The following is a 26,730-nucleotide window of genomic DNA, read 5'->3' as shown; positions in this document are numbered from 1 at the left end:
AATCTAGCACAATTCTAGGTTCCTTCCTCTTTTTCACTATCAGATGTTTCCACTCTTATTTCTAAGTGAAATCTAATGATTAGGCAGCCATGGGACATGCTAGCTCAGCTCTTAGAATGGCAGAGCTGAACTACAAGCACTTCCTCTGTACTCAGCTTTTCATTCCACCTCTGCAAAAATGTCCAGATTTGAACACTACACTTAAATATTAACCAGTTTATATTTACATTTTGCTCTTCAATAAATGTCAATGCCAAAAAAAAAAATTCTTAGGCCCAGGTATACTCACTCATGTAACGGAAAGTCTCCTCATCACGAACTGGAGAAGAGATTTTGGGAAGGTGGCCATGGCAGTTAGACTGAATCCAGTCTTGATTTTCATACAGATACAGAGAGTCCACTCGTAACTTGTAATCTGGCAACTGTTCTTCTAGCATGCTCACCAATTCTACCTCAGGGAGGTCCTCAGTGGAGCAGACATCTAAAAGTGAGTAAATGCCACTAACAGTACATTACTATTGAATATGCCATATATTTATTATATGCTACAGCAGTATAGATTCTACATACTATAAAATACTTTTATAAACTTTCAGTAGGTTTGAAAAAATTATTCTGTACTGGACAAATTACCAGAAAACTGATTGATATTGTAGTATTTGCAAATTCCTCATCCCCAAGTGATTCCGTAACTTCCTGCAAAGCTGTTCTAGCCACGGCTCCATCTGACTTCTTAAATACAGTGCATTTAATGAGCTTCAATTTGTATCTTTCCCTGCTTATTGAACTAAAACACAGACCTACATTTTAGCAGCAGTTGATTTCCTGAAGGAAATTCACATACTTCTTTTTCTTCTGTTTATCGTTTTGTTTGGTAGTTAACATAGGCTTGAATAAAGTAAATGAAAATATCAACGGAATACTGCCTTAAAATCAGGCAACTTAAATCCTAAATTCTATTATCATCCATATGGAATCATGCTTTATGTGAACATGGTACCCAAACTTCTAAACAGTAAAATTTAGCTCTTCCTGTTTTTTCCCCTTAGTCTCCTTGAGATTATTGCAAAAAAGGAACATTACGTTGCTAAAGTACTGCACATCAATACAATGATTATCTTTTGAACATGTCCACCAAAGATGAAGACTGTCTTCAGTATCTTTCAATGGAAGAAATGCCAATATTGATAATTAACACTGAATCAAAAACATCTTACAATGGAAACTGATTTTACAAGCTAATTAAAGGATTCACCATTTTTGTTGATTTGCAATATCAGGTAAGCAATACAAAGAATATCAAATGCAAGGCAGTTTTCAGGTTGGTATTATTTAAAATATTAGATACATTCAGGACTTGTAACAGAATTATTTCTCCAACTTACCAGAAATGCTCTCCAAGACCCTATGATCAAAATTCATGAGTCTTTTCTTCACAGTTCACTTCTTTAGAAATAACATTCTGTAGTCAGATTGTGCACTGTCCCCTTATTGCTTTGGCAGAAAGATGGCTTTGATTTACAGAATAAGGGACAGCCATCAAGCTACTGAGATGTTAACAAATCTGGCATCAACTCACTTCTGTACACGGATTCATACTCCAGATCTATTGCTCTCTTAGGACATGTTCATTTCTTTCATCTGACTTACTACTCATCAGCAGAAATATCTATAGGATATTTCATATAAGCTTCACAAGCTTCTCAGCTCAGCCATCACCTAGAAATAAAACAAGAACACCAGAGCTTAACAGATTTCACGCTTTCAAATGAGACCAGTCAATTAACATGACCTCATTTCTTTCAGACTGTTTCCACCCTGTACTACCATTTAACCCCCAAAATAAAAATAAATGAAAAGATTAAAAAAATAATAATCCTTAAACATTACATTATATATTAAATGTGTCATTAAAAATATGCCTTTTCCCTGCAAACATGACATCTCACCTTCACCACTGACTTCGTCAATTACTGTTTGTTTATACCATTCCTCCTCTTCCATATAATATTTAGTATACTACAGGCTCATTCACTGTAATGAGGCACTTTCCTTCAACACTGAAGGACAGCAGCTCCAACTAAAGATAAATTTTCTTCAGGCTACTAAGTGCATTTAAAGCAATGGGTTTTAAAGGCAGGATTTCAAAATCATCATTCTGAACATTAGATTGGCATAAAGAAATTTTACTGGACTGTTGTCTTCAATCTCTTCCACTTTAGAAGTCCACTAATTAAGATTTGGATCTATCAGAAATTTACAATCTTATTACAGACTGATGATCTTCCATGTAAAATGTAAGAGTAATCCTAGACAGAAAAACAAAAAATGCAAGAGAACAAGGTCTCATTTTCCCTCCCTCTACATTCAGTAAACACATGATTCTCTTTAAAGCTTACATTAATTTCAAATTTGCTCTTAAGAGTTTCCCCAAGCACAAACACAAATTTGTCTTGTCATCTGTAGTAATCTTTCATTTGACAAGCTCAAAATGGACAGTGCAGGAGCTTTTTAAAGAAAGCCAAGAGCCTGCCTGTTCATCTGCTTGTACAGTTTAGCAGGAGATCAAGAAAGAACTTTCTTCCATTAAAGTCAGCTTATACTTATGAACAATACCTTCTTCCTTTGTATTTTATTTACCTGTTTTAATTATTATCTATATTAGACACTTACTAAGAACTGTAGGACTGAGATTTCAGATACATTTGTTATTTGAAACTTAATTTGTTATGGGACTTCGATTCTTAGTGATGTAAGACCATTTATTCAATTTTTATACTGACATTCCTCTTGCATTATATTATGTATTTCTGTCAATGATCCCCAGGTCCTTTTCTGCAAAGCTGCTATCCAGACTGTTAGCCCCCAGCATGTACTGGTACACAAGTTTATTCATCCCCAGGTGCAGGACTTTGCATTTATCGTTGTTGAACAAGAGGAAATGCAGGACAGCCTGACTGAACTGAAGAAGCACTTTTTTTTTTTTTTTTTTAAAAAAAAAAAGGAAAGAAAAGAAATGAGGGTGACTGAGCACTGGAAAAGGTTGCCCAGATAGGTTGTGGAGTCTCCACCTTTGGAGATATTCAAAAGCCATCTGGAGATGGTCCTGGGCAAGCAGCTCTACATGGCTCCGCTTAAACAAGATTTATTTCTCAGTTAAACAAGTACTTAAAAGGAAAAAGCCTCACAGCAGTTCTTACTGTGTTTGTGATGTAAACCACGTTTGACATAAGGAAAAACCACCTCACGAGGCAAGGTGGTTTGGGTCTCTTTTTTTTTCCATCAGACATGCCAAGATTACATTCCTTACTTTGCAAGTATGGTATTGAGGGACTTCAATACAGTATTAAATGTTGATCAGAAGGAAGAACAAAAATTTAAGAGACATAACTGTTTAACAAGCAGTTAGATAGGTAACATAATATTAACAGGGAGAAGCTTGCAAGCAGCCTTACTAAATAAACTGAATAAAAATGCAAAATTACTGTTTCTTTTGGTTATTCAAGCTTTAATCTCAAGACTGTTATGCTGCTGTATGAACTATGGTTATGACCTCTACCCTAAACCATATTCAAAAGCTGCCAATTAAACAAATCCAAATCACATTAAAGGAAGAAAGATAGCACACAGTTACAAGACAATGCAGCATTATAGCAGTTGTGCCTAGTCAGAGCCTGAGGCCGGTAATAAATGTTTGCAATGGCAATCCTGCCCCACAGATGAGATATGTCAGCATCCATATGTATGGTTTCCACCTACATTACCTTTGTAGTGTTATTAATGTATAAAGTGCAGTTATAAAAGGTATTAATTAAAAGCAGTACAAAGAGATGGAAGGCATCCCAGAAAATAATCAGCACAGGACACACAAAATCAGTTCTATTTCTAAGCAGAACTCTTCATGCAGCACAGAAGCTACAATTCCACAATAAATACCTTAATCCTATACTCGTTTTGCACAGAAATCTCATGGAAGCATTGTAACACCAGAGTTGTCTGTGTCTGATAAGGTAGATGCATTGGGCTGTGCAACCTACCAGTAGTAACTATGCCACTTAAGCATCAAAGCAGCACACTTTTGATAAAAATTATTAGAGTCCAGAGCTTACTTTATTGTTCATTATTAGTGACTGTAATCTCCAAACTTAAGAAAGTCCTGTCTGGACTAAAAGATCAAATTACTTATTTAATAAATAACTGTAAGTATTCTATACAAGTCAACCCTGATTAATATTCCAGACACATGAAAGTGAGGAAATTTGTAACTAATACCTGATTTTTCTTGCTTTTTTCTCCCTTACAAAATTTATACTCTTGTCCAATTTTAAAAACAATTAACCAATGCAAGGCAGAATCCTTCTTTAATCTGTCACTTCTGCAGCTTTCTAGGAAGGCAAGGGAAAAATCAGAGGAATGGTCAACATGAGCACAATATTTCTTATCAATTGACACTCAAGCTTTTATTGATTTTGTTTACCTTAAATAGTCATATGACTTGAAACAGATTTACCTGAGAATTTAAAGACTGTCATTAGCAAAGACATTATCTCTGCATTTAAGTGACATCAGAAATGATGGAGACTACTGAGACACAAGTGGCTGAAATACTTGGAAGTTTCCAAGTGCACGTATATAAGGCCAAAATTCTGAACAGCAAAAAAAATCACTTATCTACTGTCTGTGCTTAGACTAACTTTCCAAAATGATGAATCAATGGCAAAATTTATAAAGCTGAAAATTCCTGTTCTACTTGATGAAAGTTACTATTCTTGCATACTTATAATAGATGCAAGTATTTCTCTAAAACAATATAAAAATATTATTTTCAGTAATAGTAAGAACATAAGGAATGGCTGCTTTTGCATGAAGATTTCATTTTTTTTTTTTTAATCTATGCAAGGAATGTAAACGCAAAACAAAAAACAATTGAGTCATATCCAATTTGCGCTATATATAGTTAAGTTACTATCTATATGTGTAAGACACAGTTCAAATACCGGTGCAAGTGTTTTTGTAAAATAAAACAGAATTAGTCACCCATATTCTACAGGTATAGTCATAGGTACAAGCTGATGAAAATTTTCACATGCGGACTTACAACTTCTCCTAAATAAGCAAACTAGAAATAATATGAAAGTATGCAGTCTTACTCTGACATTTTATCAGCTACTATTTTCAACATTTCCTATAGTCTTACTGTCACATTTACTTATATGTGTATTTATAACTAGTCTGCCTCGAGTTTCGAAGATTTCTTAAGTGTCACAGAAGAAATTTGATCTAGTACAGCAATACATTTCACAAACTGTATTCTAAAAATTATTTCCATTTTATAACCACGTGACAGTGGATGATATTAATCCAAGTCAATGTTTTATTTATATTTGGTTAATCACATTACAAAATATTTCCTCTGTATTTTTTTAAACCAAAACCTTGACAGTCTATAAAGAAAACAAACAAACAAATGCTATACCATGTGTACTACGGTTACTTTTTCATAACTGTTTAAGTTTGTTATTATGCAATATAATTCAGAAGACTTTCTATCAACAGAGAGCTCAAATTTGAATTAACTGAAAGCTGAGATGAGTTGCTTTTACAATTGGAAATACTAGACAAACAAATATATGTGTACATTTCTTCATGCATAAAAACTTCAAAACATATTCAAAATATGTCATCTTTTTTGACATCATCCAAACTGAAATATAAATATACTGTTATTTCCTCTGTTTTCTATTTGAGAGCAATTGAATCCTCACCATCACTTGGAAAGACTAAACTAGATTTGTTCCTCTGTGCAATTATAGGATACGAGACAACAGGCCACAACTAACACAAATAAAATTTCAACAATGAAGAAGATTCTAAATTAATTTTCCAAAAGGAAGCCAAATGAATGAGTCAATTACTCTAGAATTCTGAATTTTACTGTTAGGTTAATATATAATATAAAAACAATTTTATCAAGTCATTAAACACACAACTTTTTATTACTACAATTGAAATGTTGTCAAGTCAGCTAGTAACAAGAAAAATATTTTGCATTTCAAGGTTAATGAAACAGTTCTATTCTTATAGCAAACATGACCACACTGAATTGCTGCCAAAAACATTCCTGGGACTGCTGCTCAGAGGCAGAGACCAAATCCTCCAACAGTACATAGCAGGAGATGGAAGACGAAGTAATGTATACTGAAAAACAAGTCTGTGTGAACTTTTTCTATCACAATTAACACTTGCTGCATTCCTAGCATCAATGTTGCTTTCAGCCATTACTGTCCCTATAGAAACCTAAATGTTTGTTTTTCTCTCATGTAAGGAAAAAAAAATCCTTTTAAAGAGTAAGCAAAAACAATCCTAATAACATACTACTAAATAATCACAAGCAAACCTTAACTATACACAGTAATAACCTCAAGAAACTGATATATGAAAAGAACTCTAAGAAAACAGAATAAAAATAGAACCCTGTGCATGTCCTGGATTTTTTTGAATTTGGGGTGGGGTAAGGGTTCAGAGGGAAAGCTGGAGAACACATCTTGGAAAATGACGAATATCAAGAGGGTCACGAAGCTGGCCACAACAGTTCTCTCAGGCTTTTCATCCAGACTTAAGCCAAGACAGACTCACTTTAACTGTATGAAGTTCAACAAGGCCAAGTGCCAGGTCCTGCACCTGGGGCACAACAACCCCAAGCAGTGCTACAGGCTGGGAGGTCAGTGGTTAGAAAGAAGCCTGGCAGAGAAGGACCTGAGAGTATTGGTCGATAGTCGGCTGAATATGAGCCAGCAGTGTGCTCACGTGGCCAAGAAGGCCAACAGCATCCTGGCTTGCATCAGAAACAGTGTGGCCAGCAGGTCTAGGGAAGTGATTGTCCCCCTGTACTCAGCTCTGGTGAGGCCGCACCTCGAGTACTGTGTTCAGTTTTGGGCCCCTCGCTACAAGAAGGACATCAAGGCGCTCGAGCGAGTCCAGAGAAGGGCAATGAAGCTGGTGAGGGGTCTGGAGAACAAGTCTTAAGAGGAGCAGCTGAGGGAACTGGGATTGTTCAGTCTGGAGGAGACTCAGGGGCGCCCTTATTGCACTCTACAGGTACCTGAAAGGAGGCTGTAGCGAGGTAGGGGTTGGTCTATTCTCCCACGTGCCTGGTGACAGGATGAGGGGGAATGGGCTAAAGTTGTGCCAGGGGAGGTTTAGGTTGGGTAGTAGGAAGTACTTCTTTACTGAAAGGGTTGTTAGGCATTGGAATGGGCTGCCCAGGGAAGTGGTTGAGTCACCATCCCTGGAGGTCTTTAAAAGACATTTAGATTTAGAGCTTAATGATATGGTTTAGTGGAGGACTTGTTAGTGTTAAGTCACAGGTTGGACTCGGTGATCTTGGAGGTCTCTTCCAACCTAGATGATTCTGTGATTCTGTGACTTTTTCTCCTTGTCAGTCATTTACAATAATATGCAATTTCCATTAAGGGGGAGGGGGGGGGAACAAAAACAAACAAACAAACTAACAACTTAAGTACAGGTATATAAGCTTTATGCATATGTGTACATGTATGCTGCTGCATATCTCAGTTTGATAGCAAGGTTTTTGGCAAGTCCTCCATGCTTGGAGGTTGTCTATACCACCATTACCACACAATGTAAAAATAACATATCCCTAATAGAATTCTATCTTCAGCTGAAACGATGAATGCTACCTACATGAAATACCCATATCAAGTTTTATTAATTACTACTTCTTTTCCATAAATGTACAATCAAAACATTACTACGCATATACATTTATTTCTGCAGGTAGACTTTATTTCTTCTTTTAGTTATTTTGTTTTTTTAAGAAAAAAAGAACTGTCATGAATCCAGTATTTGTTGATTAGGGAGTATAAAAACGTGATATACACTCATGAGGCAAGTGCTGTGCTAGTATTTCATTAAAAGTTTGTTAGAGGGTTCTTTAAAAATTGAATCTTGTTGTCTATGAAGTATACAAGTATACTTCAAATGAACGTAACATTTTCCACTAAAATCACTAATGTTTTCAGGTTGTTGCACAGCTGAATTCAGTCAAGCAAGTGATTTAAAGTTCTTAATATATACCCCAGCTAGTGCTCAGCATTTTAACAGTTATAATTCTGTATTTATTAAAATAAACCAGACTTATCTATAAGACCCAGTCACCAGAGTACTGCTAGCAATCCAACTAGATAAAAGGATCTGTCATCTCTTTTGTAAACATCTCTATGAAAATGTTATTTTTGTATCTTCTTGGAAAACTATCAACAAATCACGTTTATCCCTCCTAAAATATTGCCTTTCAACTGCACGATATTCACCACAGCAAGGCCTCTATTATATTAGATGTAAACTATCAACAGAAAAGCCTGTGATTTTCCAGCACTCTACTCCTTAAGTTATATTTTCAAATACTCATCATAGAAATTTGATAAACTGATACAGTTCTAACAGAGGACACCATCACTAAAGAGCTGTCAAATTTCAGGTATTAGTAATTCATTGTTTTCATATTACCTTCTATATTAAAAGCACAATTAAAAGGAAGCAAGCAAGCAAACAAAAAAGTATGCACACTTTCAGTACAAGAATGAGGTAAACAACCTACTTAACTTTCCTGAAATGTATATATACCAACAGCAAGAAAATAGAGATTCAAAGCAAAGGCAATGTAGTCAAGAAACACAATAGTAGAAATGAATATTGAGCACACTTATCTGGTTGAAAAGCATTATTTACTAGTCGTCTACAGTGCATTTCCTTTATGTTTCTTCAAGTCCTTCGAACCAGTGTACCTCCAAACAGACAAGATGATGTCTGGCTGTACCAATACGAACAGAGTGCCAAATACCTTCACATCTAAGGTATCACATTACCCCCAGTCTGCGCATCCAGTCAGGTAGTCTTAGCTGTGGACGAGAACTGGAAAAATGGAAAAAAGACTAACAGGTTCTCCTTTAGACAATGGAATTAATGAGATCCAGCTTTCCATATATCTGTTCTACTTTTTTCCTTCCTCCTGCTGACAAAATAAATTAAATTCTAGTTATACTATGACTAGCGGTGAAAATATATGAAAAGAAGAAGATAACAGATGAACTTCAGTATTTCCTACGTAATATTCTTAGCAGCAAAGCATAAGTAATTAAATAAAATCAGATAGCTGCAGGCTTTAGTGAGTGGTTATCATTGCACCAAAGACCAAAATCCTAAGAAGTCAACAAATTTTTACTTGGAAATACATCTTTATATAAAAATAACAAGTATATGAAAGCTAACCTGCTATGCTACCTTGTAACACGTTGTGTCAAAAGTTATTTCCTAGTAGAGTAGGTATTTGCATTGCATTCTCACAATCAGTCAACAGTATCTTTGAAAGAACAAAAAAGTATGTTTTCAACAGCCTATAGATCGATTCCTTTAATAAATAAATAAATAAATAAAGGTTGCAACTCCATATAGCACTTTTTCACTAGGGTGGCTGACAGGAAAAAAGCTATTATTACAGTTTACTCAGAAGATCAGAATGCAACACTATAATTAAAAAATTTATGGAAGCCAAAATCTCCTTGCCCTCAAAACCATATGTATGATGGACCACAATTAAAATTTCATCAAGCTTTGTCTTCTAAGAGCAGAAACATGAACTTCCAAGCAGAGCCCACATGATTTAGAATCCATATTTTCATAACACAGGAAACTAGAGAGCATGCTGAAGGTCACACCATCTGCCATGCCTGTAGTCACAGCCATCACTAGCAAGGATCTAGCACCTGACTGCAGTCTAAGCATATATATTGAACGGATAAAGCTTTAACATAACGCATATCTACATTACCACCCGAAAACAAACAAACAAACAAAACATTTCTGTCAATTGCAACACAGGAAAGGATGAGGAATTCTTTGTTTGCCTTCCCTCCCCGGGAGCATACACCATACGTGAGGGTACGGCTCGCCCGGAGCCACAAGGCCAGACGAGTGGGGGCCCAGCCCCGTGCTCTCACGGCACGCCAAGCCGCGACGCGCCCCCCGCAGCGCCCCATGCCCAGCATGTCGGCTGCTCCGGGAGAACCCAGAGGGCGCGGCGGTACCACAGCTCAGCGGGGGACGGCCCCAAGGGACAAGGGAGAGAATGCGGCCCTGAAGAGGTTAACACGCGGGACAGAGAGAAGAGACCAGGGCGACTGTGTCACCCTAGCTCGGCGCCGAAGCCCTCTTACCCGCCCCGAGCCTGCTCCGACGCTCCACCCCCCCGCCCTCGGCATCCGAGGTCGACGGGGACGCCAGGCGGCAGCCCCGACGTAATCAGCCGGCGTCTGAAGCAGGGCAGCGCTAGCTTCCACCCGCCTGCGGCCGCAGAACTACAAATCCCAGCAAGCTGCGCGGCAGGGCCGAGTCACCCGCCGCCGCAAGCGGTCAGCCCCGCGGTACGCCGTGCCGCCTCCACCGCCCCCTGCGGCTCCGCTTGGGCTAGGAGCGAGGCGGGGCCTCAGGCTGGCGGCGGGTAGGAACGGGTGCTTCCTTCCCGCAGGGCTTCACGGCCGTGCTGGGGGTGAGGGGGCCCCGGGCCGGTAGCGCCGCACCCCCAGCCCCACTGCGGAGGAAGTCGGGCGGGCGGGGAAGGGGGAGCGGGGGCCTCCGCTGCCGCGCTGGCAGGGGCATAGGCAGGGGCAGCCCGATCCTGGCCGCCGCGGGGGGCCGGAGGGAGGCGGGGGCGCCGCGGGGAAGGCGCGGCGCACGATGAACAGAGCAAGTGGGGAGCGGCGCTGCGGGAGGCTCCCGGGGTCACCCTGCCTCGGGGTACGTAACAAGGAGCTGCTGCGGCCGCTCCCGCATTCGAATGCCAGCTGCGGCCCCGCGGGAACAGAACCGCGACCTGCGGTTGAGGTACTTGGGCTTTGGGCTGCAGAGTCTCCGCAGTTTGCAGTTTGTGTTTTCCTGTGAATAGATCAAACTGCTTTCTCCCCGCACTGTTCACCGCATCTGAAGCTTTGGCCAAGCTAGGATGAATGTGTCAGTTCAGCTGTGGGCTGCTGCTCTCACGATCTACAGTACAAAGAAAGACTGTGTTGTGGAAAGAAAAATGTAGAAAAGGTTTTGGTAGGGACGTGACCCAAAATCATAATGAAAATGGAAGCAATATTAAACTACAGAAGGAAAAAAAGAAAAAACACCTTATTGATGTTATTTGAAAAATGTGAATCACAGACGTATCTGATGGCTGGTCATACCCTTTCATACCTTTGAACAAATTCTTCAATTTCACTTTAGTATGTTCTAGTTATCAAGACTTTATTCTTCAGCCTAACTTTTGCAGATTCATGTTCCAAGCAACAGAGTAATTTATCTTGTATGATGGCATGAGATTTCTTTCTTCCAATAGGAGAAGGATACTATAGCTGTTACAGTACTGGCCAATGTCTTGGGGCATTTGCATTTTTTTCCTACCCTGCCACAGACTTCCTCAGTGAAGCTGGGTAAGTCAAGTCCTGATCCTTGGAAGAAGCCAAATACCTATTAAGGATCTCTTTTTGTCTCCATTTTTCATCTTTAAAAAGGAATTACTTCAAGCAATTTTTTTAGGATAAAGATATTAAGGATTAGATATTTGGCAGTGGATGGGTGGTCAGTGCTTGTTAGCTTTTCAGACTGTTGCCTTGATTAAACAGTGTACATAATTTAAATGATGGATATAATCAAGCCTATCTCCTTGATACACAGAATGATCAGTCTCTGATGTAGTAGTTCACCATTTTAAAGTTAACTTTCAAGCAATAATCACGTGTTAAGATGGAATTACCTCCCTTGGTGGACTTTATGTCATCTGCCAAGTAGGATTCTTCATGGTAGAAGACTCACCTGTAGATTATCAGGTAGCTAAAGTAAATTAGTTAGTCTCACTTTACACTTCAGAAACCTGATATGCTTATTAGACAGTCATCTCTCTCTCCTCCCCGTGTAAGCTTTCAAAACATTAGGCAGAAAGCAAGTCTGCTAGGGGACTTGCAAAGTGGCTACTCTGATCTGTGATGTTTGAATGCTGATTCTGTAACCTAAGTAATGTGAAAAAATTAGTTGTTTTCCCTCCTTTTCTTACTCGAGTTCCCTACAGTAGTATTTGCACTCTGTGTTTCACAATTGAAAGAGTAATAGCTTTTGGCTTGCTTTTTGTGAGCTAGTTCATCTGCACGCAGCTGAGCTGAAATATGACTAGTACAGCTGTGCTCCTTTAAAACAGACATTTTTTTTTCTTTCTTATGAACTGCTAGTGGTTCATGAATCTATTTCTTTTTTATTCTCTGCACTTATGCAGTTAACTTGTAATTACATTGCTCGTTCAGAAATGGTAATAGGATTTCTTAACCCATGAATTAAAAAGGAAAATTTTAGTTGAAACGTACGTTGCATGCTGCTTAAAGGTTTGATACAAGCAGGCCTTCCCAAACCTGCAGAAGTTTGTGTGTGTGAGATAACAGAGGAATGCCTCAGCTCTGATTTAAAGAGAGACTGATGTTCGTCACATGTTCATGGACAATCTTATGTTGTTGCTACTTTAATTTTTCTAGGATAAATGGGTGTATATGACTTTTCCCCTCATCTAAAGCAGTTCCATGTCTTGTTTGGTAAGTTTGTATTTAAGAATCTTTGACCGTTGTACCTTGTTACCCAGTCATATCTGAAAGTGAGAAAGTTCTGGTGAAATGTCATACCTGAGGGGATTTCCACAGTGCTGTTGTATCAACTTTCGGGAAAGGAGACTGTTTAGTTCTGGGTCTGTCATATGCTCTGTGTTGTTTCTTAACTGCTTGTAGTGGAAAACTTTCTGAACTTATAGGGATTACTTCCGATGCTTTCCCCTTGCCATGTTTAATAAATTGCAGCAAGTCCACTAACACTCACTTGTTTCTGTTCTCGAGGACTGTTCCTGTATTCTACGTACACCAGTTGAGTCACTCAGACCAGAAAAGCAATCTCAGAGCAGCATCCATGAATGCCTGGTAAGAAGAAAGAAAAAAAAAATAACTGGCAAAGTTAAATATGAAGCTGTACATGTGAAAAATTATCTCATTAGGGGGCACATCTTAAAAAAAATAACCACAGTACTTCGGGTCTTCCACTTCAGAAGAGAACTATAGGTGACTAAGTATTACTCTTAATCTTGTAGTAGTTTAAAAAAAAAAAAAAAAAAACGCAGGAGCTTATTTATCGAAGTCTCAGCATAGTGGTAAAAGCACTGTCCTGAATATTCTGACTTGAGCATTTGATCTTAACATTCTGATTAATGCTATTTCTGCATTTACTTTAAACAAATAAATGTACACAGTAATTCTGAGAACTGTGTTCTTCCTCACTGTTAGGCTGATTCTGAACTAACCTGGATTCCCCCATCTACAGGAGAGAATGAAATGATATTTTGTTCTTCCAATGTCTCTCACTATGAACTCCAGGTGGAAATAGGTAATATAACCATACCTTAAAATATTTCTTGTTCTTGCAGATGCATTCTCTCGCTAGGTTATTGCTAACTGCAATAAATATTTATTAAGTTTGGAAAATGTATTATCAGCTTACTAGAACTAATCTTGTATCTACTTAGTTGAGAGAAGTACAGAACAGCTCTCATGTTTCAGTTATCACTTGTTTTAAAATATAAGAAATTAACAGTTATCTGAAATTTTCTTTTGATGTTTGTGCATTTGGACATTAGTGTTTTTTTTAATATATGGTATGTGAACAATAAATACAGCATTAACATCATCTCTTACCATTTGGCTACTTGAGTTGATTGTCCTAAGGATGTCTGCACTGAATCCCACTGTGCATGTGTGTTTATTCTATATTCTAATGTGGATGCTAAAAGTGATGTAAAGTGTAACTGCAAAGTGATCTCTAAATACGAAGAAAATTATGTGGTAGATTATTACATTTTCCATTGTTAAGGTATCCACTTCTGGTTTCAGGAAGGAGATTCAACAACTTAACTTCAGTCTACCTTGCACGGCATACACCTACAGGCATGCAAGTTGCTGTAAGGATCACAGACCTAGAAAGTTGCTCTGAAGAGCATTTGAAAGCCTTACAGGTAAAGCAACAGCACTTCAGTGCCAGTTTGGTGAAGATACTGATGAACACATAGGAGTTTACTAAACAGAGGTAGCCTTCGTGTTTTTACTGGGTCATTTAGGTCAAGTTTTCACTTCAAAGGCACAACGCGAGGCATGTATAAATTTGAGAGTTGCTTTCTGAAGAAACCATTGGCAAATGTTTTAGAAATACTCATAATTGTACAACTTTTCTTTTGAAAGGCATTTTGTACTCCACATTTAACAGCAAAACTTCAGACCATGAATAAACTAGACTTGACTTCAGACAAACGCAGTCATACACAAGCTATTTGGATTTCTATTGCAGGCTACGCACATCACCTGCAACTCAGTATAAATGCCCACAGGGAACAGTTCTTTCTACTGCTTACTGACATAATTAATGCTCTTAGTAAGACAGATGTCTTGTGGTTAACATATCCATTTTCATTTAATTCCATAGAATGAGGTGGTTTTATCCCACTTTTTCCAGCATCCCAACGTAATGACGTTTTGGACTGTGTTTACAGCTGGTAGTTGGCTTTGGGTCATTTCTCCATTCATGGCCTATGGTAAGGACTGTTAACTGCAGTTTAGGAATAGTAACAAAAAAAGGACTGATACAGTTTATGCCACACAGTTCATGAGTGTTTTTTAAGCATCTCCTGTCTTGTACAGAAGAAGGGAGTGGAGCACACCTTCCTAAACCATTTGTTTAGAGAAGCCTTCTGTATATCATCTTCCTCCCCAGCAAAGATTGGCATTTGAACTTAAATTGCAGTTAATCCTAACAGCCACAATATGTGGAATGATAACTGGGAGATGCATTTGACTTTACAGAATTTTTAATTTTGCCAACAGAAAACTTGTTTGGTTTCAGTGCAGGTTTGGCATAGACTTTCAGTTACCCAGCGTGACTTGACTGTGATCTTTGATGGATGCATCAGCTGCATCCGTGTAAGTTTTCTTGATGTATCATAGGCAGTATAAAAACAAGAATACCACTCTTGTGAATGCATACAAGGAAGCAAGCATAGACAAATAGTTTAACAAGGCTTGTTAGACTTAGATAGTTGTTAGTGTTTTTTCTCCCTCTTCTAGGTTCTGCTAGACACCTGCTGAAGACTTACTTTCCTGAAGGAATGAGTGAAGCTTTGATAGGGAACATTTTGTTTGGTGCAATCAGAGGATTAAATTACATGCACCAGAATGGCTACATTCACAGGTAGGAGAATGTCAGTGCCATAGGTAAGAATCACATTACAGCATCTAGTTTATTAAGAATTTAGTTTCACTTCAAAACCCATTTTCATCTCACGTGTTGTCTCCTTTCCTTTTTCTGTATTCCTTCTTATGTCACACATAGTGCAGGAGCATTTTTTTTTAATAATATAGCAGAACCAAGTTTGCAGAAGCTTAACAAGAACAGATATCCACAAATTGTTTAAAGACAGCTGGTACAGGGATTGTATTTCTGTAACATGTCCTCTTATTTCAATCATTGTGTACATTTGTCTGGCTTTATGTTTTTGAAGCTGAAGAGAATGAGAGTTGTAGAAGTAAATTCCTTACTTTACACCCTTTGCCAGAAAGGAAGGCCCTTCTCCAATTTCTGGCAATCGGTTTTTCTTGCTAGCCTCTTCTCTCTTTTGGGGTGTATCAAAAAAGACGTACTGAGTGAAGACCTTTCATGAAATTAATCTGATAAATAGAACCGAATGTAAACATCTCAATGTAAGTTAATGAAATAGGAAAGCCTTACTACTTTAGTGGTGCTTTGAGTAATGTGTAACTAAAATTTACAACTTTGTGTTACAGGAATATTAAAGCTAGCCACATTCTGATTTCAGGGGATGGACTGGTTTCTCTCTCTGGTTTAAACAATTTATACAGTTTAGTTAACAATGGACAAAAGTCAAAGGTGGTATATGATTTCCCCCAGTTTAGTACGTCTGTACTTCCTTGGCTGAGTCCTGAACTACTGAGACAGGTCAGTATAAATTACACTTCATTCTTCCTATTTCAAAGTTACTGGAAGTACTCAACTTCTAGCTTAAGTCTGCTTGTTGAAGTGCAATAGAAGCTGTTGAACTGCAACTTCAAAACAGAACAAAACAGATGTGCTGAATTTGTAGTTTTCCTAAAGAGAACAGGTTTTAAAGCCATTAGTAAGGTGGTGCTGTACAACTGAATCTCTTCACCCGACTTTCTTCCTAAAAACTAGTGCAGAGCCTAAAAATTCTCTTCAGATTTTTGAAAAAAGCCTGAAGTTTCACAATTTGTTGATTGCCTCAATCCTATGTAGACTACAGGATATTAAAATCTTGTAATATGTAGATGTATTTTTGTCTGTACTGATCAATAGCTTTAGTGATGCAGTAGTTTTATTCGTCTTACAGGATTTGTCTGGGTATAACATGAAGTCTGATATTTACAGTGTGGGAATCACAGCATGTGAATTAGCCAATGGACATGTTCCATTTCAAGATATGCCTCGCACTCAGGTATGATGCTGAACTAATCTCTACTTCAGAAAACTCAGATTATTTTATTTTATTGAGAGAAATCAGTACTATTACTGATGAAATGATGTCTGCTTTTAGTTATTTCGAACATGCATGCTTCTTGCTAGATCAAATAATCCTTCAATTTATGAAGTTTCATAGTGTAGCCTGTGTAGGTCTAGATAGGTGCTGGAATCTTCTAAATGATGTTCCTTTCTACTAGATGCTGCTGCAAAAACTGAAAGGTCCTGCATATTGTCCTTGGGATATAAATACCTTCCCCCATGGGGAATCCAGGATGAAGAATTCCCGATCAGGTGTTGATTCTGGAATTGGTGAGAGTATGACACGCACAATGACCAGTGAAAGACTAAAAATTCCCTTTTCCAAAACGTTTTCCCCTGCTTTCCACAACTTGGTAGAACTTTGTTTGCAACAGGACCCCGAGAAAAGGTAATGTTCTCATAAAAATTAATTTTCTGTCACTTCAGTCTTAGACTAAGTATAGCTCACAGTTTAGGATACAATAATTAGTTGAATGCTCTTAAAATCGGAATTTCAGACCAGAATTACTCTACAAAACACTACACTTAACATTGGTCTTGTACTTTAAGAACTATTATGCCTGGTAACGGAACTGTGCTTTTACAGGCTTGACATCCCCCAGGCCTGAATCTCTTACAATGAGTGTACTTTGTATAGTGGTTCAACAAGTTTAATTTTTAAACCTGCACTCTGTCCAAGAAAAAACAACAAACTGAAGTATATGTTTTCAGTACGATGTCTTTTCTGAATGAGACGTTAAATTCTTTGTTAAGCAGAAAAATGAAAAGAAAACTAAAAGTAAACTGATTTGTTTAGTAGTGTCCTTGCTATAAACTGAGGCACAGAGTTTAAGAGTTCTGTGCTGCCTTTCTCATGCTTCACATTTGTTCTATGGACAAATAACCACACAGCTGAAACTGATTTGTCAACCTAGCCCCTTTTCCAAAAGCAGTATTTAACTTTTCAAAATGTAATTGTATCATTAATTTTGTGTTCCAGGCCATCAGCAAGCAGTTTGCTTTCGCATACGTTCTTCAAGCAGGTGAGTTTACTAATTTTTTTATTAAATGACACAGCTATAATCTAAAGTCACAAAATTTTAGAGTTGGATTATGGAATAATTAGATCAGCTGAAAGCAAAAAGCAGCAGGTAACAGCCTATTTGCCTCAAACAGTTTTTATTTTATTATAAGTTGGCCTAACTAATAAGAAAATTGGTTAATATTATTGATTTAAAGCAGAAGGACTGCAAAGCTAACGTGATCAGTTGCTGAAGACTAATTCAACTTTCTCTAGAGTAAGGAAAGGTAAACCTCTTTTCCTGTTGCTTTCAGTATTGTAAAATGCAAGAACATGGCTCTATGATTTCATGTGTTTTTAATGGTCAGATACAAGGTTATGCAGATTTACAGGCAGTCCTTTTTTGTTTCTTTTCTTCTTTCTAGATAAAAGAACAAACACAGAGCTCACTACTGTCCCTGTTACCGCCTCCTATTCAAAATAGTAGATCAGAGCTCTTGGCACTGCCCTCAGCAACAGCTGGGATTGAACTTGGATGCATTACTACAAATCAACATGAAACAGACTGGGAATTCTAAGCAGACACCAAACAATCATACCTCTCCTGTGCTTCAAATAAGGAAAATGTGATTTCTACTTGCTGCTTTACTTTGTATGGTTAAAATACGATTAGACAAGGTATACTTGAAAATGCAGTTGAAGTGGCCATATTTCATTAACTTAATCCCATCTGGGCATCACGAAGTGCAGTACACCTCACTTTCTCTGACCACAAGGAAAACTGTATATAGAGAATGACTGACCTCTTATCTCCCTCCTTCCAAATATTTCTTTAAAAATACAGCAGGAGCCCTCTTATTTGTTGTCTATAATGCATTTTTTTTAGCTCACATTACTGCAGATCAATTGCCTTTCTGAATGCAAGGCTTTGTTTTTTGTCTACAGCCTTCCTTCAACAATCTACTTGTCTTTTCATTATCACCCAAATGATATGACAGTAAGGAGGAATCCTCTACTGCAGAAATTAGCTGATGATACGAAAAAAAAATTTCTCACACCTCCCAGAAGACATTTTTCTCACTTGACATGCTGTCAATACTTGCCAGTTTAGCAGTCCATCAAGTCTTTCCTGCAATTTTAATATTGCATGTTGCCCAGAGAAGCTACTTGAAAATGACTCATACTCTTGCATTTGTCTACAGTTTTAGTACAAATTTGTGCTTTTGCATCTGCATTTATTGATGTCTTAAAAAAAATATATATATATATATCCTCACTACATTTTAGGAAAAAGTTCTGTCCCAAAGTACCTATTACTGACTAGTTCTGACAGAAGTGAAAGTGTATAGATACAGAATGGATACATTTTGAGTTTTTAACTTATACAACATTCCACTGTTAAGTACTTGAGTCTTACACAGCTGGGCTTATCTGCAACCAGCCTTGAGAATACTTCTGCTTTGCCAGCAGCTTCCCTGCAAAGCCTTGAAGGCAAAATGACCAGAAGTCAAGCCTGAGATGCATGAATTTCTAAATGACCACACTGAAGTATTAATAAAAAAAAATCAATTCTACTCACTATGCTGTGAAAAGAGCTCTCATAATTCAAAACATAATAGGTAAAACTAAAATTAAGAACCTTTCAATAAACTTACCTTATCTGCCTCCATTTGTTTCTGTACTTCTATTTTCACCACAGTTCAATTATACTAACAGCTTATTGTTACTGCAAGAAATAAATTTCATATTTATGTCAGCTACTAGTTAAGAAAATAGTTATTTAAATGGGTAAGTTATTCTAGTTAGTCATAAAAATATTAATAACTTGTGCACTCTTTAGAGAAGACATTAGTCTTACATGAACCCCATAAGGTTCTTAATTCCTAACCACTAAGAATTTTAACTTTTAAAATAAAATACAGAATCTACAAGTAATTTTTAAGTAACAGTGTACATAAACCCCAAGTCAAACAAGTGAAAATATGAATGAAGTTGTATATATTTCAATTACAGACGTCTGAATGAATATTATTACACTTAAAAAAAAAAAAATGCAGAAAATTTCATACGGCTGAAGTGCTAGTGTTTGCAAGCTCATTTGAAAGAACAGTACCCTGCAATCCCTCTATAAAAATAAACTTGAATACTAATAATGAACTTAAGACTGATTTAAACAACCAAATATTCCAATTGAGTTACTTTGCTGCTATCTTTCTTTCTGTGGAAAAACTAGAATTACTTTTTTCTAAATACCGTTCCAGTTCATGTACTAATGTAACTTTTAAGAAGAAAGTGAGATGCAGTATTATAAGTTAAAAAGCTCAAAATTCTTACTGTTAGAACTGCTGCATTAAAAAAAAAAAAATCAAACAAAAGCAATTAAGAGGCACTGTGACTTCTATTAATTTTTAAAGTAACCATAAATACTTGAAACTAGTCCCTGAATAAGTTTACTGAAAGGTTCGTTGTAGTTTTGCTCATAAACTGTGATACTTTCCTCTAAAGAATAATGCAAAATACAAAGCATCAGTTAACACCAAAAAAAGTGTAATCATCATATTGTTGAGGAGGTTTCAACTACCTGGCACCTGAAAGCAAATTCTTGGAAACAAAACTGTGTTCAACTGGAAATCTGAGATACGGTGCTATGAAAAAGTTTTTGCATACAATTAGTGTTTTCAAAATCTGAGATACATGATCTGTATCGTTAAGATGCAGGTTGTTGGGACTTTCTATTCCAAACTGACACACTTCTCAGCACAATAAACCTGTTATTTCTCAGAGCACCTGTTTATTTACTTTTACTCATACCAAACGTGTTACTAGCATATGAACTAGAGCTGAACTTAGACTTGAAATTTTCAAGGAATATTGTATTTAAGCTCCATGAGATTTTTTTTTCTTATACATTTACAAAATGTTTTCATGATCAGTGAAACAAATTGATAGCTTGGTTACTTTTGGAGTTTTGATACTCGTAGAAATGGAACACAAGGTTTTTTGCTGCCACCTTTCTTTTTGCTAGTATTTAACACTACATGAAATAATGAAATACCTGTCACAATAGAAAACTTACATTAAGTAATATTATCCTGGATATGTGCTTAATGCTTCAGTGCTGTTGAGTTTTTTTACTGTCTTGGTCCAATACCACAGGAGTTTGTGAATGCCTGAATGGATGAGCATAGGGAAAAGTGTGATTTACTCAGAATAAACTTGATGTACTACATAAAGTTCTTAAAAAATTCTCGGTGCAATAAATACCCGTTGAAGAGATGATAATTTATTCCAATTGATACTACTAAGGAACAAAAGATTACAAAAATTACCTAGTTTTACCTTACCTCTCTCTTTTCCCTATCCCTTCCTTCTCCTCAAGCATGGTGTAAGCAGAGTAAGCCTAGAAGACAGGATGAAATCACGGAAAATCGTTTGAAAACCATCGTTCTGAATGTCTCCGACAAGAGGGAGGAACTAAATGTAGGTGATTTACATGCCCTGTTTTTCATGCTAGTAAGTAGCTTTGCTAAAGTATATTAGGTTGTCTAATAAACCTCTAAAACAACTAAGCTAGCTGCAATGACCTGTCCTGATGATGGTCTTCCCTATCCTGTGTGACTGAGGAAAAAATACTAGAATTCAGTGATACTGAGACATGGGGTTAGAAATTAGAGGGCGATTGATTAAGAATGAATATGTAGGCAACACTCATTGCATAATATGTGCTACGTTTGCTATGTACTGTGGTTGTGCTGCGCTTAGGCCTCGAGATAACAGGAGACCCTGGGACCCCGAGAACTGGATCAAACTAAACTTATGGTTTGGACTGTGACCAAGGGCTCAGAGATACAGAGGACTGTTTGTAAAAGGACAAGGTAAAGAATGCCAAACTTGCAAGGCCTCGAGGTAACAGGAGCACTTCGGACCCCGAGAACCGGATCAAACCAACATTATGGTTCAGACAGTGACCAAGGGCTCAGAGAGCATGCACAAGGAAACGACGTGAAAAGTTCAACTCTGATGAAGACATCTTACTTCATCCCAACGACCACCCGGACGACCACCAGAGAGCACTACGCAAGCGCAAAAGGACTGATAAGATAATTAGCATACGAAGCGGGGCTAGGCGGAGCTAGGAAATGAATATGCATAGATGTGCTGCAAAACTTAATGCATATGTAATATTTTAGGGGATAAAAGAGAACGCGAGTGAGCAAATTGTTGCGTATGCATTTGGGAGCTACCCCGCATGCGCCCGGCGCCGAAATAAACTACATACCTACTTTATAACTCATTTGCTTTTGAGTTGTAGAGTTCTTCCGCGAATCAGGGGCGCCGCGCGGTCGGCGGTTCCTGGGGAAATGGCCCTTGTGCGGGGGGGTGCTGCGCCGCGCCGTGCCGGACCCGTGCTCCGCGGGGCCGTGGGGTCTGTCGGTGGCAAGCCCGGGCAAAAAGGGACGCGAGAAGAAGGGATAGCACGGAGAGTAGAGGCGGGGAACGGCACGGTGTGGGGGCGTTCCGGAGTCCCCGCGGGGTCAGGTGGGCTGCTCCGTCCCGAGGCATGCTGGGAACTGTAGTCCTTGAACTACTGTAGTCGTTGAACAGCCTCCCCGTTGTCGCTGTCGCTTTGGCCCGCCTAAGACGTGTCACACCCCTGTGTGTTCTCCTGGGGGGGGTGACAGCTCAGCCTCCGAATCCTTACTGAGGAGGAAGCCGGGGGAGAGAGCGAGCGAGAAGCGCCTGAACCGCGAAATCGTCCCGGCGGCACATAGAGTGGGAGCTGCGGTGTGTTCTGCTGCCCGGCCCCTTTCTTAACCTGTCCCCTGTCCCGTGGAACGGTGGGGAATGGGATGGCGCGGGGCGGAGGGGGGACCGCTGCTCGGGGCGGGCTGGGCGTCAGACAGCAGGTGGTGAGCAATAGCATCGCGCATTGCTTGCTTTGCAACCTTCCCTCATCATCGTTACGATTTCCCTGCCTTCTTTGTCCTATTAAACTGTCGTTATCCGAACCCACGAGCTTTGACTTTTTTTTCTTCCCGAGTCTCCCACGGTGGGGAGAAAAGCACCACTCAGCCATTCGCTCTGGCCACCTGCCAGGTTAAGCTGGAACGAGAACACAGATGGGAAAGAGTAGAACGCGCGCCTCCTTGTTTGGCTTTCAAAAGGAAATGGACTAACAAGTTACTCTAGCGAACGGTTTGGGGTTGATTGGGCAAGTTCTCCTGACTTTGGGAACTTGTCAGGACTACCGGTCTTCTCTTTCTAATGTTATTTTTCATAATACTCACCGCAAACCGTTGCCAAATTTGAAAAAGTTACAGGGAGGTTGCCTGTGATATCTTTGCATCTCTCTGGAAAGGGGGTTGTGTTACGCAGAGGTGTGACTCTTTCTCTGTAATCTCCCGTCAAAACTTTCCGGCTAAATGGATCCTTCAGCCCGTTGGATACGGACGACCTGCAGGGTTGTCTGCCATTCCCACGACAGGGATAGCTGAAGAGTGGGTACCGAGCGGGAAGGAGATCCGAGCGACAGCTAATGTTGCTGTCGAGAGCACCGTGGGATGGGAGCAGCTGGGGACAGGACGCGGAAGGAGCACTCGGTGAGAAGGAGCTGCTCTGGAAGGTGGAGGCAGGCAGCGACCCAAGAGGACCAAAATCAGCAGGGGGGAGGTGGGATCGGGGAGGAGGGGGGATGTTAGGAATGTTAAGAGAGGGGGAGCAGCCGACAAGAGCGACTTTTGCCTTTCCTACGGAGGGAGATGATGATGGAAAGCCTGCCCTGAGGAAACGCTTGCCATTTGCCATTCAATCTGTAAAGCCGTGCACGCATCTTCCTGTGAATGGTTGCACGTGCGTGGCATTGCAGGCCATTAGCTGCTTGGGCAGGGATCTCTCCGTGCGGGGCGGCGAGGCCCCAGGAAAGCCATTGTCTGGTGGAAGAAAGCCCGGGGGGACTTCTCAGAGGTAAGAAGCCTTCAAATGTACGGGGACTCCTAACTCACGCGCCGAGCATGCGAGACAAATGTCCATGGCACGAAGATTGAGGACGACTTCTCAGAGGTAAGCAGCTTTCCCTTTGTTTCCCCATCCTCTCAGGAGCCCTCCTTACGTTCTTTGTGTACTCTTGAGGCCCACAACACTCATTTTCTCCTTTACTTAGCATTCCTAGTCCCCACCGTGGGGAATAATTGCCTCAGGTGACCTGAAAATTAAACTGATATTCACATTTTAAAGTACAGCACTGAAGAAGCTTCCAGGGTGGAGTGTAGCTGTGCTACATAAAAGATCCCAAGGCCTCCAACCTTAGATGTTGATCACACTGGCGGAACCTGGCATGCTGACTCTAAGAGGAACAGCAGTACGGAGTGTAGAGCGGAGCAGAGGTGCTGTGGCTAAGCTCTGTGACGAGACGGGAACTTGGTTGTTCTTGTGCATAACCAAGATTGACTTCCAGCAGAATAAGAGTGTTATTAATGGGGTGCTCTCAGACCCTGAGAGCAAAGATATACTCGCCTTGGAAAGACCCTGACATGGGGCGGAAGCAACGATAGAGATGGACAGTTTTACCTCAGGGCCACCGAATTTATTTGGGCAAGTTCCAGAACAAATTTTTGAGCAATTCCAGTCTCTGGAGGAGGTGTTTGTGTTCCTCTTGCAATATGCAATGAGAGAGGACCAAGCATACCCGGACCTTCTTAATAACAATAATAATAAAAAAAAGTTAAAAAAAAAAAAAAGGCAACACAGGGGCAACCTCTGCCCTAAGTTGTGTAAACGCATAAAGCTGTGAGTGGCGTCTTGTTTTTGTTTTTTGTTTTAGCTCGCACATCAGCGCTGCTCCGGGAAGCCCTGACTGCCGCTCTGCTTCCGCGCATGCGCGGAGCCGGCCGGCTCGCCTAAGGAGGGGGAGCCGAGCAGCGCCGCAGCAACCCTGCTCGCGGCAAGATGGCGGCGCTCTTCTCCGGAGCGGGAGCCGAGCCGGGACGGGACGGGACGCCGAGGTGCGGTGCCTCCCCGGGAAGGGAGTGGACGGGACGGGACGACGCGGCGGGCGGGCGGTTGAGGCGCCACGCGGTCGGCGGCTTCTGCGGAAAAGGCCCTTCTGCGGGGTGGGGGCGGCGCCCCACCGGACCGGACCGGGCGTGCCGCGGGGTCTGCACTGCGCGGGGCTTCGGGGGGCTGGGGGAGAGGGGGGGTGGAGCGGCGGGAGGCGGTGGGGAGGAGAAAGGGCGCCGGGGGGGGGCGGTTGTGTGTGCTTGGCCGACTCCCCTCTGGGTTGGATGGACTGCTCCGTCCCGAGCTATGCTGGGAGCTGTAGTTCTGTGGTGCCGGGCGGCCACGTGGGCTCCGGGGCGCGCGGCCGGTCTTGCCCCGAGCCGGGGCCGGGCTGTGCGCGCCGGGAGGCGCAGGTTGCCGCTGGCTGCGAGCGCGGTTGCTGGCGGTGAGGCGAGCGAGGGCCTTCGGGGGTGCCTCCTCGGAGCGTCGGGCCGGGAGGGGTGGGGGCTGCGGCGGCCGGGCGCGGGTTCTTGCTGCGCTTGATCGGTGGACTGTGCCTCGGAGGTTTTCCTCTCTCTGTGTTCTGACAACCGGTTCTCTTCTTTTTCTGCAGTTCACCAGGGCAGAAGCAGCTCCCCACCTCTAGGACCCCTGTGGGTTTTGTTGCCGAGCGAAGGTGGTGCACCGGGTTGATTAGAAAAATTGAGATAAAGAAGGAATAAAATGTAAACGGAACATTATGTATAGGACAGGAAACAGATGTACGGACAATATATTTTAAACAGGACATTGGAGGATGATATATCTCCAGCTGGACGTTGGAACCCAAGATAAGGAAATAATTAGCAAAAACCAGACCTTGCGGTTAGGAAGAAAGCAAACTCAGCAGAATCCTGACCAAGGGTGAAAAGTACACTGTGAGGAAGACTTATGGCCTTCCTCTCTGAGACCACCACCCACAGCCCGACGACCACTGCCCAGAATTGATGAGAGGATCTGCGCAGATGCAGGACACAAAAAACTAATTAGCATGAGAAGCGAGAGTAGGCGGGGTTAGATAATGAATATGTATAGGCATTAATAAAATATTTATCACTGCTGTATAAATTTGGGACGGCTTTTCACTTCAGATATGCACGATAGGTGGAGACATCCGCCGTGCATCCCGCGCTGCAATAAAGAATATACCACTTAAAGAAATTGGACTATCGATCTTTGAATCAGGGTAAACCGAGAAAAGCTGCAGCTGGCGTGCTGCAGTCGCAGGTTTCCCAGGAGAAAGAGCAGCTCGTCTGTCCCGACTGTCCAGGTAAGTCATAGCGATCTTCGGGTGAAATCGAGGTGTGAAGGGGATTTTGTTGGCTCTTTCAGATAGCTGTTCTTACTGAAGATCCCATTGGTTACAAAAGGTTGTAGTAACCTTGCAGTTTCTACGTTCTGTAGTGTCTGTAGCAAAATATACTAGCAGATAAATAAATGAGCAGATACACATACACGTGACTCTACAGCTGAGATTAAATAACGTGCACTTTTTCTGTGTTTTATCTTTCAAAGCACATTGTTGCCGAGCGCCTGAGCTTTTTGCTCATGTTACCGAGGAAAGGAATGGCTGCGCTTCTCCCCCCCCCTCTTTTTTTTTCCTCTCCTCTTCTCCCTCAGTGACGGGGACTTGGAATGTTTTTCTTGGATGTCCACGTGAAAACTAAAAAAAAAAAAAAAAAAAAAAAAATATGCTGATAGTGAACACTGACAGAATTGGGTGACTTTTTCAAGGTAGAGAGCAAATAACATGGAAATTTCTAGTACGTTAGTGTTACTCTGTTAACAAAACTGACGTACTAGCTGCTTGCTGTTCCTAGTTTTTTGGTTTGGCTTGGTTTTCCTTTCAGTAGTCTCCCCAAAGGCCTTTGTGCACAAAACTTTGTCCCGCTTCAGCTTTAAGAATTATCCTAGAAATAATGAATAAGTGCTTGCAGGGCTTTCCAGAATGCTAGTTGTGGTTGGTCAAGAAAGACTTGGGAGTCAATTCCTTTCACGGAATCGTAGAGTGGTTTGGGTTGGAAGGG

At 40.5% G+C, this 26,730-nt stretch overlaps 2 protein-coding genes across 28 annotated transcripts in view; one reads left to right on the top strand and one right to left on the bottom strand.

The window, feature by feature from the left end:
• TRAK2 (trafficking kinesin protein 2) overlaps positions 1 to 11,877 on the bottom strand; it is a 39,796-nt gene extending 27,919 nt beyond the window's left edge. For 3 of the 18 annotated variants that reach the window (XM_040562376.1, XM_040562384.1, XM_040562391.1), the window contains exons 1-4: positions 10,236 to 10,334; positions 8,864 to 8,934; positions 1,386 to 1,719; positions 290 to 481 (exon numbers count right to left, since the gene is read on the bottom strand). In XM_040562376.1, the coding sequence (XP_040418310.1) occupies positions 290 to 481; positions 1,386 to 1,422 (229 nt within the window). In that variant the 5' untranslated portion in view covers positions 1,423 to 1,719; positions 8,864 to 8,934; positions 10,236 to 10,334. Of the gene's footprint in view, positions 1 to 289; positions 482 to 1,385; positions 1,720 to 1,949; positions 2,310 to 4,272; positions 4,403 to 8,863; positions 8,935 to 9,291; positions 9,383 to 9,947; positions 10,075 to 10,235; positions 10,352 to 11,815 lie in introns of those variants that run through there. The other 15 variants (XM_040562381.1, XM_040562390.1, XM_040562392.1 and 12 more) reach the window with 11 other exon arrangements.
• STRADB (STE20 related adaptor beta) lies at positions 10,406 to 19,333 on the top strand. Of its 10 annotated transcripts, none has more exons than XM_040562462.1 (13): positions 10,434 to 10,519; positions 11,399 to 11,492; positions 12,582 to 12,638; positions 12,933 to 13,013; positions 13,374 to 13,473; positions 13,977 to 14,098; positions 14,563 to 14,671; positions 15,201 to 15,324; positions 15,918 to 16,089; positions 16,499 to 16,603; positions 16,827 to 17,056; positions 17,648 to 17,690; positions 18,094 to 19,333. In XM_040562462.1, the coding sequence occupies exons 3-13, from the start codon at positions 12,627 to 12,629 to the stop codon at positions 18,244 to 18,246; spliced, it is 1,251 nt and encodes a 416-aa protein (XP_040418396.1). In that variant the 5' UTR covers positions 10,434 to 10,519; positions 11,399 to 11,492; positions 12,582 to 12,626; the 3' UTR covers positions 18,247 to 19,333. The 10 variants fall into 10 exon arrangements, with proteins under 10 accessions (XP_040418397.1, XP_040418406.1, XP_040418396.1 ...); XM_040562465.1 differs by having other exon boundaries at positions 10,487 to 10,567; XM_040562467.1 differs by lacking the exon at positions 10,434 to 10,519 and adding an exon at positions 10,713 to 10,815.
• The last annotated feature ends 7,397 nt before the right edge of the window (positions 19,334 to 26,730 follow it).

The sequence above is a fragment of the Cygnus olor genome, chromosome 6 (genome assembly GCF_009769625.2).
Source record: "Cygnus olor isolate bCygOlo1 chromosome 6, bCygOlo1.pri.v2, whole genome shotgun sequence".
Classification (NCBI taxonomy): domain Eukaryota; kingdom Metazoa; phylum Chordata; class Aves; order Anseriformes; family Anatidae; genus Cygnus; species Cygnus olor.
Note: the sequence above shows the minus strand (reverse complement) of the source record. Positions and strands in the feature narration are given on the sequence as shown.

Coding starts and splice junctions, on each gene's coding strand:
- STRADB (XM_040562463.1), top strand. Junction 14,672..15,200: donor TTCTCCATTCATGGCCTATG/GTAAGGACTGTT, acceptor TCCCTCTTCTAG/GTTCTGCTAGACACCTGCTG. Junction 17,691..18,093: donor CGCATACGTTCTTCAAGCAG/GTGAGTTTACTA, acceptor TCTTCTTTCTAG/ATAAAAGAACAAACACAGAG.